Source organism: Zootermopsis nevadensis, unplaced genomic scaffold, assembly GCF_977971745.1.
Source record: "Zootermopsis nevadensis isolate Lab colony 2312 unplaced genomic scaffold, Znev_1.0 Znev_ptg000001l, whole genome shotgun sequence".
Lineage (NCBI taxonomy): Eukaryota > Metazoa > Arthropoda > Insecta > Blattodea > Termopsidae > Zootermopsis > Zootermopsis nevadensis.
Window position 1 is genome coordinate 6,209,777 of NW_028259133.1, and position 17,929 is coordinate 6,227,705.

The window sequence follows — 17,929 nt, forward strand, 5'->3', positions numbered from 1 at the left end:
TCAGTTTCCGATGCACCAAGTTGTGAAATCTTTCCGGTCACACTTCGGCAGTCAGTTGTCTTCCTACACGGAAGTGCTGCCACCATATGGCTAGGGAATGTAATAAGGGCAGTGATTGGCTACGGAAGTGTCGGACAGATGGCGGACACTGACACCGGAACTACAGTCTCTTGTTCTGGTCACTCACACTTCAAGTACCAGAGGTTAAACAAGCGACGACATAAAGCGATGGACGCGGGATAAAATAGCATGTTGAAAGCAGCAGAGTTGTCCTGGAGACCTAAGAGTACTCTTAGATAATCAAGAAATTGCCCTCATTGCATTGAACACGTGTTTAAAAAAGCTCGCCACCCGTCTTCCAACCTGATGGTTGGAGCAGAGGTGCTAACAATTCTTTAAAAAATACAAAAAATACAACGCATTTCGGACATTAAAAGCTACAAACGATATATCACGTTTAGAATAACTGATCCTTTTGTCTTGGACGTCCTCCAACTTTATTTACTTTCAACTGTTAAGCTGAAATATATTCGAGTGATCATTAGCACAAATAATGAATTGGAAAGGCTGCTGAAGTAATCGGTTGTCTACTTTAAGGTACTAGTTTATTATTTGCCTGGAGGGACCGAGAAAAACTACGGTAAACGTGAGTTAGGAAATCCGATAGTCGAGCTAAGACTTGAATCCTGGGTCTCCGTGATACGAAGCAGGGGTGCTAGACTGTAATGTCCATAGTGATTTTCTTTAACGAAGAAAATGCGTCCTACAGTCTGTTAACAAAGGAGTCGTGTCTCTTCAACAATAACATTCACATGTTAACACGTAAACATAGCAACACGTTAAGAAAGATGCAGTGTAATTATGGTGCGCGTTCGCGAACAGTGATATCAGAGTACCTGCGGTCAAAAACCTTAATGTGGGCGTGAATCTGGCGCCTGTCTGAGTTATAATTCCATCACGGAGGATTGTCCACATAGTTGGGGATTCCACAACCAGACTTTTCCACGCGCAAAATTGTGTGTACGTTTTCAAGTGCCAGTTATTATTGTTTGATGTTATAAAACCAAAATGTTTCAGCAGATATTAATAAAATTTCCCAATATATATTTTATTGCATATCAGTACGTATGTTCTTGACTTTTAGATGCTAACGCTAATGAAACTAGCACGAAAAAGATAACTCACATCAAATCTTAATAACATAAATTCTAGCAGTTGCGTGTTTTAAACATGCATGCAATAGTTCACGTTACTGCAAGTGAATCCCGTCCTAAATTTCAGAATTTCATCCGACCCGAGAAGCATTTCCCCCCGATTTCGAAATTTACCTCCAAATATGTTAATCGTATCCGACCTAAATCCGACTGCACCGACTCTCGTATTATTAACACATTTTTAATTAATATCACAAATGCCAGTAATCCTTTAACACCGCTTTATAAACTTCTGAATTTATTTAGGCGTCTGAGGAACGGTACAAAATGTCTGATACCAAGTTTGTAAATTTATGTTTTTGGGAGGGGAACTACTAGATTCCCCTCAAAAAATCAAGTCGGTGAGATGTTTCCAAAAACTCGACTGTGTCACGGAAATAAATGAGTCCAACTACGAATCATATTTTTTTTTTCGAAAAAAGAATTGTTCCATAAAGTTTAAAACGTTCGATTTAAACCAGGCCTGAACCCGGCCGTAAAAGTCCTGACTGTGGCATTCTCGTTGCAGTAGCCAGACGTCGTCGAAAAGAGGGACGACCACGGAGGCAGCGGACGACGTTCAGCAACGAACAAACCCTGCGGTTAGAACTGGAGTACCACCGCAGCGAGTACATCTCACGGAGCAGACGGTTCGAGCTGGCCGAGACCCTCGCGCTCACCGAGACGCAGATCAAGATCTGGTTCCAGAACAGGCGAGCCAAGGACAAGCGCCTCGAGAAGGCGCACATTGACCAGCAGTACAGGTCGGTGTCGGAAACACTCCTTTCAGAAGGCGCTCATGATTTCTAATGACACGTTTAACTAGAGAATACAGCATCCACTGTTTCAACATCGACATTTTTTGAGAAATTGCAAACATAATTGGTTTGAAACGCAGGAGAACTATACATGAACGATTCTTTGGCTATTTAATGACACCTTACAACTGTATAGGATTTTCAGAATCGAATTATACGATGGTTTGAAATGGTAAATTTAAAAAAGTGCATGTAAACAGACATTGCTTATTTTAAAGCTCTGTTCCTCAACATTAGTTTAGGGTCTAGGAAAACCACAAGATATCAGACATCCTGACAAAGATTGAAAACGGATACCTATAAAATATGAAACAAGGAAGCTAAGCACTTAGCCACAAAGTTAGAAAACATGTGTGGAACACAAAACAAAAATGTAAATGATGAATCAAATCAACTCTTCTTATTTACGTCGATTCCAGAGGCCGCTCGCTAAGTCGAGGGTTGCCCAAACGTTCTGATAGCTAGTCAGTGCACCGTTCGAGGCCGTTAATGAGACATATCCCACGTAGTAACAATGGATAAACGCAGACCATTAATTTAAAATTTCTAGAAAGTAGGCGATAGTTTAATAATAATCGTCACTGCGCCTACAGAAATTCGTCGCTGTACCTCACCGACATTAACCCTTTAATGTTCAGTGGTAAATGTACCACCTAACTAACTAGATGGCTTACCGAACCCGAAGGTTCATCACCGAACTAATCAAAGCCCTACACCGAACCCTGTCCTGGGCCAACAAAATCTAGTCTCCTTCGACTCCTATCTCCCATAGATCCCGCCTGAGATTATCCTCCCATCTACGTCTAGGTCTCTCCAGAGGTCTCTTCCGCTCAGGCTTCCCAAATAGTGGACGCAACCAACCAGATGGCTTACGGAACCCAAAGGTTCATCACCGAACTAACCAAAGCCCTCCACCGAACCCTGTCCTGGGCCAACAAAATCCAGTCTCCTTCGACTCCTATCTCCCATAGATCCGGCCTGAGATTATCCTCCCATCCCCAGCGGTCTCTTCCCCTCAGGCTTCCCAAACAATAGTCGGTGCACACCTCTTGTACCATCCATGCGCGCTGCATGACCCGCCCATCTGCTTTAAAATAAACTACTGAAATTCTTTATTTCTTATACCCCACGACTTCAATAAAAGGACCAAGTGAATGTAACGTGACATAACGCTTCTGAATTATCATTTAGCCCCATAGCACCACAAACGGCTATAGAAATTACTAAATAGTAAGTTACATTGTTTTGCACACTAAACCCTGAGACAATGACAGCTTAATGCATCATATGTATTCAGTTACAAGAAGGCAGACAGGATAGAACAAAACTTTAGACAGATATGTTTTACATTATACACTGGAGATACTAATTTATTATTACTTTAGATTCTTTGGGCGATGTTCGATAAAAACAAATTTCTCCACACGTTGTCGGCACGTTAACTCCGCGAAGTTTCTCAATTGATATAGAGGTCTTCCTTACAACAGAAGAGGAAACATGGCAACTTAATATAAATGCGGAATCACTCGTGTTTCTGAGCAACTTATCGTAAAACAAAATATGGTGGTAAAGGGGAACGGGGGTGAAATTCGACATTATGTTTAGAAAATGTTCACGCTCTGACCGCTTCATTCCGGGGAATGCTTCCCTGCATACAAGACTGGGTAAGACACACAGGCATTCTGGAAGATATGATAGCAAAAAATTCCCCTGTGCTCCTGTAAGGAATCTAACTTAGCGCGTTCAGTTTGTTGACTAAACTATCATGCATCATTTGGTTGAGAAAGACATTGATATGTATATATCCTGTTTTATTAGAATCAGAAAGGAGTGGATCTCTGCTCAAGGAAAGATTGCAAGTGATAAATACAACTGTTTGTAATGTGAAAATTCGTAAATATAAAATGAAATTCCCATTAATTTCACTGTTAAAAAATAACTCAATATTTTTCCCACATATGTCATAATAGCATACGCTCATAAGAATATGAAGAGTAGTACTTTTCATGATAATTATTACCTATTTAAACCCGCAAAACACTATCGAAGTGTCACCTCAAACGTTTACAGATTACAGCTCTTACTTTAGTTACAGAACAAACATAAAAAGTTACGAAAGCAAAGAATAAATAATTGCCTTTATTATATCCTTAATTGCTGTACGTATAATAATAATAAATCCGTAACAAAAATGGAACTTGTCTCTTAATTGATATAGCAATACCGACTGACAGGAATGTTATTAAGAAGGAAGCAGAGAAGATCTTGAAATAAAGGGACCTTCTCATTGAAATACAACGAATGTGGAAAGTTAAAACAAAATTAATTCCAATAATTATAGGAGCAACTGGAATTGTCTACAGGTCACTCAGAAAATATTTTGCCAACATCCCGGGCGAACACGATATCAGGGAACTGCATAAAACTGCCATTTTAGGATTTTCATACATCATTCGAAAGACGCTGTTGTAAAATATGTAGTCATCTCTAACAATAAAACTATATAATATATGTAACAGGTATTACAAACAAAATGAATTTCGGAAATAGCTGCTGCACTATGTACCTTAGGGACAGGGTTTGTCTCGGGTACATGGAAGTAAATGCCCTATAAAGTGGTGGATAGATGAGATAATACTACTAATAAAGAATCAATCATAAAGAAATTAATTGATTTTTCGTTGTAGCGAAAATAATGTTCATAAACCGAAAAACACGTATAGGACTAAATTTACATGATTCGTGAATCTAAATTTCATAAATCGTGGGATAGGTAAATATTCCAGATATAATCTGACTTTGTATCAGACCGTCTCTTGCATACTTTCACTTAGGTGTCGCATCTACTGTGCAAAGCTTCCTGTCTTATTTAAACAAAAAAGTGGTTTCCTTCCTGTTTCCGGCTGTCGGTGAAACTAAACCCTAAAACTTGAGTTTATGCTCATCATCAGTATTCAAAGCTTAATCTGTTACGCGCCTATTCATACGGAGGGGCATTTTTTAATGAATTTCTCCTATAAGAGGTACGATCTGTTGGATGTAAAAGGAGGGTCTGAATATTGAAATAAAGCATGGAGATCCGCTTCGGCCATGGGAAAAATAACAGTTGAGGACATAAAGGACTTCCTCACACATAGATGAGAGATTAAGCTAACGTGGTAAATAAAAATTCTAGCGAGAAAATTAATAGCAAGGGAAGAAGACACGGGAACATAAAGTTCGATTAATAGCTTCGGTGTTTCTAATTAGATAAGGGACATAATTCATGCCATAATTACGTTAAATTAAGAAAAAATGAAGCTGACAGATGCGAGAATTATTAATTTCATTTCATTTTTGTCTGACGATACACAAGGGTTGACTGCTGTTTCACTCATAGCTTACAGCTGTGTAATAAAGTAAAAGTTATTTTACCAGCAACGGAAGGTCGGAGGAGACATACATGTGTACACATTATTATGTTACAATTTTAAGGATTCAACTCTGTATTCGACTGTCGTATCCACTTTACCTATTTTTCGAAACAGATTTTCGTATTTGCAAGTCAAATTTTTACAGGGATTTTACAGTCAAGTATTGCTACAACATCAGTATTACACGGTTTGATGTTTATAATTCTTCAAGTTTAGGAACTTTTAACATAAGTAAAAAATGCTTTATGATTATAACTGAAGAAACGCCCTACCATTCAGTTCAGAATATTTTATCTTTCTGTCTCGTTTCTAGAAATCTGAAGATTAAAATATACAAATCTGTAGTTCTACCCGTAGCTGTGTATGGGCGTGGAACGTGGTCTGTCACTGCCAAAAGGATGGTTGAAAATGGGATTCTTAGGAGTGCGTTTTGGCTTGAGAAAGGAAGACACAAGGAATGGAGAAGATTACATCTCTCATGGCTGTAGGTGCAATAAATAGTGACATCATCAATACTTCGGGGATTGCTTATTACTATCTTTGTCTTCTCCTTGATCAAGTTAGACTTAAAAACTTACAAGGATCGTTCCACCAACTATCGTCAAAAAATTTGTATTTATACCTGTCTGCTTTATGTTCTCTGCTTACTTTAACAACGGGTTTCAGAAGTACTAATTTCGGTAAAAATTATCTATATGCCTTTCCCAATTTTCTTGATAAATAGACACGTCTTCTGTTTGTATGTTGATCTTTAAATCTTTTCCATACATTTTCATTCCTTTGGTGATCCAATTCTGCAAACCTCAAAAGTTGTTTTACATACGTCATCTGTGCTGTTTTCAAGTCTCCTTTACTCAAAGTACATTATTTCACTTCATATTACGTGTCATTTAGCTTACTCAATATTTCAACATGAAATCCATGTCTATGTTATATAATCATGAAGATTTCTGTCTTCTGGGTTGTTGCGCTGTGTAGTCTGGTCGATATTTACCAACGTTTCAGAGGTCATACTGCCTCCGTCATCAGAGTATAAAGATTTCTGTCTTCTGGGTTGTTGCGCTGTGTAGTCTGGTCGATGTTTACCAACGTTTCAGAGGTCATACTGCCTCCGTCATCAGGGCGATTCAGAAGACAGAAATATTCATACTCACCGCTGTGAAAACCTCAAATCATACTTGTATAATCATATTTGTTTCCATGTTAAAATCAATAAACCTGATTTGTAAGCAGCCTACATTACAAAATTGTTTCTCACTTTCTGAAGCCTTAGGACTTACCTTCTGAATGTAACCAGTGTTCTGATCACATGCGGGCGCCATATTTAATTATCATGAACATGAGTTGTATTGTCACAACTGAAAATATCCCTTGATTACTTGACACCTCGGCCTGCTCTGCTTGTCAACTGGCATCTACCTATGAGTGTACTATTAATCCCTCCGCTGCCAACCTCCTTGAGAAGAAATAATTTTAACCGAGCCATAACTTATCTGACATATTCTCTCATTGCCATAAGGAGTATACGCCCCTCTGCAACTCATGACAACAGAGTTCACGCATGACCGTACCATTAGAATCCCTCCTAAGTGGATCGCTGGGTGATAGTTGGGCCCCTGACTCTAATTGACATGTTAAGGGAGACTGAGCTCGGATTGAAGTCTATCAGTTATCTCCTCACAAATCAAACCCTACAAATGGGGTGGCTGATGAACCCTTGTAAGCTGCCCGGCATCACACGTAACGAGGTGCCCTGCTGTAGCTAGTACTAGGTGCAGGCTTACGGCCGATTTATTTTCTGGCCTGAAAGACCTACAGAATACAGCAAAAAGATAGAAGAAAAACTACTTCGGTAATGACACTTCAGGATACTGCTGTATATTCATATCGTAATATCAGGATAGAGCTGAATACTTACTTACTCACTCCATAGAGCCGAGTCCTTCCTAAGAAGTTAACAGTCGCTCAAATACTCAAAAAATTCCTAACATTTTATTCAACCCAAAGGTTCATTACCGTGTTCACAAGAGTCCGCCACTGCTCCCTGATCTGAGCCAAACAAATCCAGTCAACACCACCACATCTTTTCTCTCTAAGATCTATTTCAATATTATCCTCCCACCTACGTCTAGGTCTTCCCATTGTGTTTTATTCTGGTTTGCTCACGAAAACCCTGTATGCATTACTCTTCTTTCCCATGAGGGCTACATGCCCTGCCTATCTCCTCCTCCTTGACTTGATCGGTCTAATTATACGTGGCGATGAGTACAACTTATGAAGCTTTCCATTGTGTAACTTTCTCCAGCCTCCTAGCATTTCCTCCCTTTTAGGTCCAAATATTACCCTCAGAACCCTATTCTCAAACACCAACAGCCTGCATTCCTACCTTAGTGTTAGAGACCATGTTTCACACCCAATCTTTCGGACTGGACGACCGGGGTTCGATCCCCGACGGGGGCAGAGGATTTTTCTTCTAGACCGGCTCTGGGGCCCACCCAGCCTCGTATCCAGTGGGTACCGGGGTCCTTTCCCGGAAGTAAAGCGCGGCCGGGGCGTGATGCTGACCACTCACCCCATTTAGTGACGAGGTCAAGAATGAGTAGGAGGTATACTAATCTTCCCCCAAGAGCCTACATGGCATATAGTGGGACAGCTTTAATAGCTTTGCTATATTTTAATTTTTAAGTTTTTAGATAGCAGACAAAAATATAAAAGTTGCTGAACTAAATTGTTGCAAGAATTACCCGAATTTTATCTGCTCTTAATTTCCTCGTGAATCAATTTTTGATTTGTTACTGTCGCTCCCAAATATCTGAACTTTGCCACATTTTCAAAGGATCAAATAGAAATATTTATGTTACGATTTGGCCCTGCATTCTGGTGACAAGATATCAAAATATACTTAATTTTCCTTGTGTTTACTTCAAGACCAACCTCCTTACTAGAGTTAATTAGAGCTTCTGTGTTTTTCTTCATAGTATTTATGCTATTCCCCAGTAGAATTACATCATCAGCTAGACCAGAAGCTGATGTGCCCAATTCAACTTCAACCCCACTTGGTTTCCTTGGACCTTCCTAATGCCGCATTCCAAAAAAATAATTAAACACCGTGGCGATAAAGCACCTCCTTGTTTTAGAATATTTTGAATAGGAAACGTGTCAGACAAATATTTATAAATCTATATGGACTTTATTACAGGTTTTATTTGAACACATTTTAACAGGCGCAAATATTTTCATGGGTATTTAAAACTCAATGTGAATATCGTACAATACCTTCCCCCTAATTGAATCATACGCTTTCTTGAAGTCTATGAATAGCTGATGTATTGTCTCATTGTACTCCGATTTCTTCTCTAGTATCTGACGAATACAACAAATCTGATCAATGGTTGACATATTACGTCGAAACCCACACTGATAATCCCCAATAATTTCGTCTACATATGGACTTAACCATGAGAAAAGGATGTTGGATAAGGTTTTGTATCAAGTCGACAACAGTGATATTCCTCGATAATTACTTCTACTTTCTATAGTGTCTTTGTCCTTACAAACTTCGTTCCGAGCCGTCCGTCTGTGACCTAAGGCGATGTTTCGTAACGTTTTTGTTGAACGTGGATTGACACAGAGTAGTTCTTTTTTAAAGAAAGGAGCAGTTCTCAATCTTCATTGGAACAATCAGATTCACTATGTCGGTCTGCATTTACATTTGTACGCGACCCTAGAGTCACTGTAAAATCGACATTGTAATTTCTAACTACTCATAACCAGGTATTTGTTACATAACTTACAAAGAACACATACTTACACAACTATAACGAAATGAAGTTGGCAGAACTTGTGCGACATTCACCTGTTTATAGACGCCATATTGTAGACAGAGAGTCACGTGACAAATCTGAAGTTGATAAATTCTTATTGGTTTATAATTTAGTGCAGAATTTATAATTTGTGCTCTTTTATAAATTTAACATTTATTATTACAACTATGCTGAGTAACTAACTTCTTAGGGCCAAGATGGCTGCGTAGTGATTCTTTTTCTTTGCCGATTTTACAATCACTGGCACATCTTGATAGACGCGGTACATGTGAGTGAGGCAGGAAGATAAATGTGAAGCCAAGATATGGTTGGAAATCGCCGACTTTGTAATCAGAACTCCCATCTTCACTATTCACTGAGAAATTATATTAGAGATTATCAGATTATAATCTTCATTACCTATACTACCTTATTGTTCTTAATAAAGCAATGCTTTCTAATATTTCGTAACGAAGCATAACTAACTCACTACAGTAGTTTTATATTTAAACCACTTAACACGATCTGTTTAAAAACTATCTGTTTCAGGTCTCATTCCACTCACGTATAAGATATGGTAGCATACAATTCTGTCCATGACAGGGTCCTGTGGAGGGCTTTGGTTAGTTCGGTGATGAACCTTCGGGTTCAGTAAGCCATCTAGTCAGTTAGCACACAGTTCTGCATTATCTGTAAAAACTCCACACATATGATACTGTGTACGCAATATTGTTGCAGAAATCATTGTTAAGTACCTGCGACTTCGTGAACATCGGAAGTCAACCCTTTTCCAAAGAGCACATTCTGTGGACAAAGTTGAGACAGCGATTTTTAAATCTAGTGCTACGTTACCACTGTCCTTTAAAGGGTTAAGTGGCGTTGGCAGTCTGGGGCATGGGCCTTGATCGCTCGGATACTGGTACCGTGGGTTCGAATCCCAGTCAATGCATGGATGTTTGTCCGCGTCTTTCTGTTTCGTGCTCTCCTGTATATACAGAGGCCTTGCGAAGGGCTGATCACCCATATAAAGAGTCCAGTCAAATGTCTAAAATAGATTAAGAAACTTCCCATGCGTGAAGGAGTAAGGTCCGTCAAGGACTGCAGAGACACAAAAAGAAGAAGAAGAAGGCTGGCTACAGGAACATGAAGTTCAAGAGTAGGTGCAAAACTGTGTCTCATAAATCCACCTTCCACCGGACAAAACTAAAATTTTCTCACCAACTTCCGGTTCTCTCAGCATGATTGCTGTTGGTCTCTTTTAATTATGTTTCCCCCTACATTTCATGTCGCCCTACAACTGCCCCGACCTATTATTCTTGTGCTCCTTTTGTTTCACTGACCATCTCAACCTCCTTTAACCTGTCCATTAACCACTCTGACTGGCCGCAAATTGACAGCCACGCTTATAGTAGCAAACCAAAACTTCACAAAGCGGACTGTGTTGAAAGGGAACAACTGGTTTACATCATTTATCATCATTTCCCTGAATTATCCTACAAACACACAGGTACGCCTCAAGTAGCTACCACAACAACAATGAATAACCTTGAGCAACTTATACATCCATTTAAAACCAAATCATGTAGCTGGTTATAAAAATGTAATATGCACCACGTAATGAATAACGGCATAATACTGCGAAGGTACACCCTAGAGAATAATCATAATTTTTCTCTAGGGTCTAATATTTATTATAGGTCCTATTACTAGAAAATTGCCCTTCACGAACGACGTGAAAACTCTGGAGTGGTACTTAAAGCGTGTTTATTGAAAAGTGTAATACAGTTGCATATAAAAATTAAAATAAAAGCTTTTATCTTCATAATTATAAAAGTTTTGAAGCGTTAAAATATAAACATCTGTTTTGCTGCCTTGTATATACATGTACGTAACAGACCATGGGTGACTGAACAGTCATTTGTTTCAGAGCGTTGTTTCCACTAAGTGTTCTAAAGATTTAAATTAAGTGATGATGTACGTACACAGCAGGCGTACCTTAACAGCATTGGCATGACAAGGGTTATAATATTATCCCACAAAACCCAAAATCCCTTAACAGCTTATTATCAAAAAGCTCGGAAAGTATATTCCTTACCGGAATACACATAATATCCTCGTGCGTTTTTGTAACGTGCTTTTGGTATATTAGTTACGCCCTGTTCGATAGTTCACACTTTGGCCACTCGAGATCGCATAACCTCAATGTCTACCTCACGACTTTCCTCATTTGTCATGTTGTTATCACCGCTCGTAAGATATTAAAAAATACGATTTTGAGGTCGTGCAGAATGGCATAAAATCCACATCAAGTTTTATCCAAAACCAACCAACAATGCTTATATAAAGGAACAAAGATTCCGTCACGCACAATATATTTATATTATTACAAATATAGAAATAAATTCTAAGCGACACGTTTCAGTCACTCACGATAATATTCAGGCCCTCGTGGACGTCATCTTTTTTCATCTTTAATAACACAACATATATATTATTTGTTTATTTTTAGATAAGTGTAACAATTAGTACATAAAAATGCTCCTGATAAATTATATGATTTCCAGTATGACTGCAGATGACTGGTTTTAATCTGTGAAAAGAAAGTTTACGATGTCGGTCTGTAAGAGTCCACTTTTGACGCCCACAGCAGATAAGCTGCAGTATTATATTTGTGACATTCAGACCATTTCGAAATATCTCAAATTCATGCTGAGATTTGACGTAGCAGATGCATCTTGAAGTTGTCAGTGTCGTGCAGTAGGAAAATTGTACACAGTTAATAGAATACGGCCATTTTCTCAGGATCCTTTCCCCGCTACCATTCTCATCAGCGCTTTGTAAGGACGGGTGAGTGACAAGTGATATAGAGGCCACAACACGGATAATATGAACAATATTCTGACATTTGCAACGCACTTGTCTAGGACGAAAAGTTCAACTATTAAATACTTGTCTTAAAAGGAAATAAAAGTAATATCACAGTACCATACCTAAATTCCATGATCCCTTTTTATTTATACGGACCGTCTCCATCCTAAGAGCCGCTGTTTACCTAACCCTGATCTAAATAATAGCATGTCGTGGGCCATTGACAGACAAGTTACGCTTAGGCGATCGCAATTGTTTCTCCCAAATGCCCATCGTGTATAACCTACATGTGGTTAGTCCTCACCTCTCTCCCACAATGACTAGTTCGCATGCGCAACAAAACGTAGTACGATCACCTATCAAATGTAGCAATACAGGCGTGCTAATACCACCTCGTTAATCATTTTAAGTGGGGGAGCCTCCCTCCCCTATTGTGGTGTAGCTGTGTTTAACTACTTACATACACGAATGCCTTTGAATAGGACAACAGATGTTTTGAAGCAATGGATAATTTGATTTGTTACAGTAATGCTTATTATTAATGGCCCATACCCATAAACTTTCGTTATTGAAATCTAACTGAAGTTATTATTCTAAGTGGATATTATACCGTGTACATATATGAATTTACGTTAACATGAAACGTATAAACGATCAGATTACTAACGTCGAATACTTTCTATTCTGACACAAATCCAGTTCCAACTTAGGTTCTGTAGCTTGCCTTGTTTGTTGACTCTAGTTAATTTCGGTTCATGTAGAAGCAAGCTGAAACTCATGTTTCTGCTGTGTTTATCAATTTGTATGGTTGCATCAGGGTAGCTGTAAAGTACAGGAATTTGTACATTTTTTAAGTAAACGACATTTGTAATCATTATCGACCGCTTTCAGTTTTACCATAATTACGCATAAAGAAATTACCCATACACATAAATACGCATAAGTTCGTAAATGTATCTTCCTTTCAACATTCTCAACGCTCTTGTGCACAACAAATAGTTCAGTATTTGATGCCGATAAGTTTATTAAGATGAAAGAAAAAGTATAAGAACAGTCACACATAAGATAAAATCTAGGTTTAATTTTATTTGCCTACTGTTGGTGAATCTGAAACGAAATGAAACACTTCGCACATTCGTTGCTGTGTGTATCTGACATCTAGCGGGGGAAACATTTCAACATAAATTACCACTATTTACCATTAATGCTGTTCAACTTATTTATTCATTTCCCAGTAGCTCAGGTTGAATAATGAATGGAATGAAGCTGTAGTTAGTCTAATGTAACATAGGCCTACTGTGTCGACATTTGCTGGAGGTACTAAGGGAAACCACGAAATACCTCATGATAGCCGATGTCCGGGCCTAGATTTTAACCCAGGACCTAAATAACACGATCTTCTTCTTGAACCGGTTTGGTGTTCAAGGTCACAGTGGTCGGGGGGATGTTTTCGAGAATATCGACAAAGTTTCTTATAGGCTATAGTAGTGATGACAAGAAAGAAGAAGGAAAAGAGAAAGCTGTCCTGCTACACGCCATGTAGGCGTTCATGAGGAGAGGCGGTGTCATTTGGTCCGCGTCACGCGCTGGCAGCGCTTTATCCCCGGGAAAGTATCGCGGTAACCATTGGATAGGAGGTTGGGTTGGCCCCAGAGTCGTTCTGGACGCACAGGTTAGAGGAAAAATCCTCTGCCCCGTCGGGGATCGAACCCGGGTCGTCCAGTCCGTAGTCATTTACTATGCTGACTGAACTACCCAAACAGAATATTTCAGCCCCATCCGCCGAGCATTTTTGGAAATACAGCACGACACATAACCCATAATTCCGGTCTTATGGGACCTCAGTAGTGTAAAGGAGCCCGTAGAAGTTCAACGGGGAACGATTTCTTTCGTATCTTAATCCCTCCTCATTCTTAATTCCCTTTGTCCCCTACGCCCCTTTATCGCCTCCCCTACTTCCTCCTGTACTGTATTTCTTTCCGTCCCCTCCTCTGCCTTTCTGATCCTTCCCTGATGCCGCAGCCCTCGTAAGTTCAAATAACACACCGCAATGTTTATTAAAGTTTCTTAAAACGTGAAGAAAAACCTAACCAAACTTTCCAATGATAAAAGAAACGTATTAAAAACTAATATTGTACTTCATGATATAAAGCTATAAATCGGTAGGCCTACATAAAATGTAGCCCAAAGGATGCTATTACAAGAGAATAACTAGCTAACTAACTAGATGGCTTACAGAACCCTAAGGTCCTGGGCCAGTAAAATCCAGTCTCCTTCAACTCCTATCTCCCATAGATCCCGCCTCACATTATCCTTCAACATTATTTATTTATTTTTATTATTATTTTAGTGTTCTGTCTGACGACAGGTCCATATGAACAGGATCCTTCCATCCTTTTCTCGGACTGGGACCTCTTCATATATGTTCTTGGCAGATGATCCAGAAGTGGTTTGCCATTGCCTTCTTCTGTGTGTGAATGGAGTAATTGTTGGGATGCCACGGAGGAAAACTCCGTGTTGCCTAGACCACGGCCTTGCCCAACACAAGTTATAAATTCGGGCACCGCCGGGAATCGAACCCGAGACCCCAGGATTACAAGGCTAGCGTTCTAACCGCTAGACCACCGTGGCTATAACCTTCAACATTACAAGAGAATAACAATGAAAAATATCACATAAACTACAATTGACGTAATATCAACGTTATGCACGAAGTCCGCGCCAATTTAAATGTCATCTATAAACAACCATTCCATTGACTGTTATTTAATTGCTACAGATTTTACAAATGCAACTTAGCAAAATGCAATAAAAATTCAAGAATTATATTTCGATCCTCACAACTGATTATCGAGTTGTGCCCAATAATCCAACACGCACAAAACAAATGAAGGCATTAAATACACTCCATAACACTTCGTAATGTATATACTTCCACCACTAAACTTAATCAAAAGCTATTTGATAGTTAATGATGTGAAATAATATGAAGGGCACACAGAGAGACAGACCTCCTGATTGTGCGTTCATTCTATGATTTTCATGCAAAACGCACATAAAAATAGCATTTAAAATGTTTATGAGTAAGCTCTATCTTGTGAATGACTATTTTACACGAAAACAAGTGTTTGTAAATTAATGGGCATGATTTAATTTATACAGCGTGGTTCTAAAAACAGGGCAACGGACAAGAATTCTGATGGCCAATAATCACGAAAAGGTCTGGATCGTGATAAAGGATTAATTACTTATACCATAGACATGATAATTAAGAGGGCAGGCAAATGTTCTCACTTCATTATCTCGCAGTAAGTTCAATTAACTGTTCAGGACAGCACAGCAATAAATCAGCTTAAAATGTGATATTTTCACAAGGTACATAATACTATGTTTTACAATTAAATGTAAAGTAATTTGAATTCTTATCTTCCTTTTATGTTCGAGTAGGTGGATAGTTGCGACAAATGTTTTAGATAACGACAAAACAGACAAGTTAATTAACAATCTGCTGTTAACCAGCAGCACAAGTCGTAACGAAATGTTTATAGTCTGCCCCTGATTCCTCAGTGTCTCAGTGACTGTTAATTTGTTTGTTCTGCAATTCGCAGTGTCTTGGCCCTGCAGCTGTTTTCATGGTAACCCCCTCCTTATGAAACCATGCTATTGCCCTTTTCTTTACATAAATTCATTGAGAAAAGTGCATGAAATGAGCGTTGGTAACTCATGTCTATTTGCCCACTGGTTTTACTTCCAAAGCAACCAATGGTTTTCCCAAATCACGATTTTGTATGCATTTCTGATCTTCCCCACGCGTGCTGCATACCCTGACCATCCCACCCTCCCAGATTTGATCACCTTTATGTATTTGGTCAAGAGTAAAATCTGTAGAGCTTCCCATAATGCAATTGTCTCCAACAGCCGTCACTTGATCACTAGGTCCAAAACACCCTCTTTTCAGACACCCTCAATCTATGTCCATCCCTTAATGTAAAACATGTAGTTTCACATACATACAAATCAACAGGTAAAATTAGTTTCGTATACCTTAATTATTACGTTTTTAGACAGCAGATAGGGAGACAAATACTGAATTGCATGGTAGATGTTTTGAAGACCACTGTCTTCTGAGACGTTGTACCTTGTAGTCTGATAGAAGTTTCCCGAAGTTTAAGAGATGTTTCCTGCCGCCATCATTAGGACTGGAGACAACAAACACCTCTGAAACGTCGGTAATCTTCTACCAGACTACATGACGTAACGTTACTACAGTCATCTTCCTACTTTCCAGCCGTGAGACCTTGAATCCAAATTTCAGTTCTTTCTCTATATGATACATCCATGAACCATTACATCCAACTTGAAACACAAATGCTTTCTGAAGAGATACAAAGGATGTATAATGATGGTTTTAATTTAATTGACGCCAGGCAGGGGTGTATTTGTTTGCTTTTCTGGAATGTCTGATTTGTATCAAATATGACACACTATAAGCGAGCATAATAATTGTTTATCTCCAGTTGGTATGGCCAAAGCTGTTGGCTGCATTGCACTGGTGTGCTTGTGTCTGACACAGATTTGAGTCACTCCTGAAAAATAAATCTTACTCACGTTAAAAAATCCTAACGCTAATCAAACACTCAGTTATTATATTTACCGTCTTATTCATTGCAGAAATCTGGCCTTGGCAAGTGGTCTAACAGCCTTTCCACAGTCGTATCCCGGGCCTGGATTCTGTGGTTTGTGTTTATATAAAGATCTGTCGTCTTCAGCCACAGCAACCTCTACAGATGCAGTAACATCGCTGGGGAACTGTTTGCCTGCAACGCCACTCGCCACTACCGTCAGCCACCACCACTATCATCACCATCACAGCACAAATAGCAATGATTCTACGTCACAAGATAGTCAGCTACGAAACGAAACAAGTGAAACGCAACAAAAGAAAATCTGAACGTTGCTAACGGAAACAAAAATGTATTTAATATTTTGAATGTTGTAATTCCGAGAGTTAAAGGACTGTAAATGCCAAAATACGAAAATTATTCCACGAAGAAGGTTATGAGTTCTCTTAACAGTAATAAATAAATTGTCATTCCTGTAACTCATAAGATATTAGGGGAAAGATTAAAAAGTTAAGGACATTGTTGGAATGTTTTCGTTGTACGACTGGCAAACCTGCTGAATTTTGGTCATACTAAATTTCAAGGTCACACATTAATATGCTGCGAGTGTGTTTGTGCCTAGCCAGTGTGGCGTAAAAATATTTATTTATACTTTATTTAACGACGGTTTTACAGTATCTCAGATTATATGGCGTCAAATGAGAAAATGATAGTGACTAATGAATTGGAAAGGATTTGTAAGGAAGCGGTCGTGGCCTAATTTAAGTTATTACCCCGCATTCTTCATGTGACCAAATGGAACTAGCAGACAATCTGTGCTCTTCTAGAGTTTGCTTTAAACAAAGTCTTCTCTGTCTCCGTCATGAGGGGTTGATACCACACAAATTCTTCATGATGGAAGATACGGATTTTAACTTACACGGCCTAGCGCTCGAGTAGACCAGTAGTATTCGTCGTTTTTTGTTCGCGTACCCCCAGATATAATTTCTCTTCAACTTTGTACCCCCAAAGTTGTTGGTGTATAATTAAAGTTATACATAGTATATAATCTACATCTAAAATAAATTAAATAAATTACATTACTGATTATTCAGTGCTTATCATAAAATAATATACTTATTTTTTTTAAAATTTCACGTACCCCCTAATGTTATGTCTTCGCGTACCTCAGGTTGAATACCACTGGAGTAGACTACACTGCATTCAGTCGCC

The 17,929-nt window shown here is 38.9% G+C and overlaps 1 protein-coding gene across 1 annotated transcript; it reads left to right on the plus strand.

Annotated features, from left to right (window-relative positions):
- The first annotated feature begins 1,481 nt into the window (after window positions 1-1,481).
- On the plus strand, window positions 1,482-17,521 carry LOC110829263 (homeobox protein MSX-1-like). The gene is made up of 3 exons (XM_087348019.1): window positions 1,482-1,495; window positions 1,676-1,957; window positions 16,767-17,521. Exons 1-3 carry the CDS (start codon window positions 1,482-1,484, stop codon window positions 17,044-17,046), a joined length of 576 nt encoding a protein of 191 aa, XP_087204145.1. The 3' UTR covers window positions 17,047-17,521.
- Window positions 17,522-17,929: the final 408 nt, after the last annotated feature.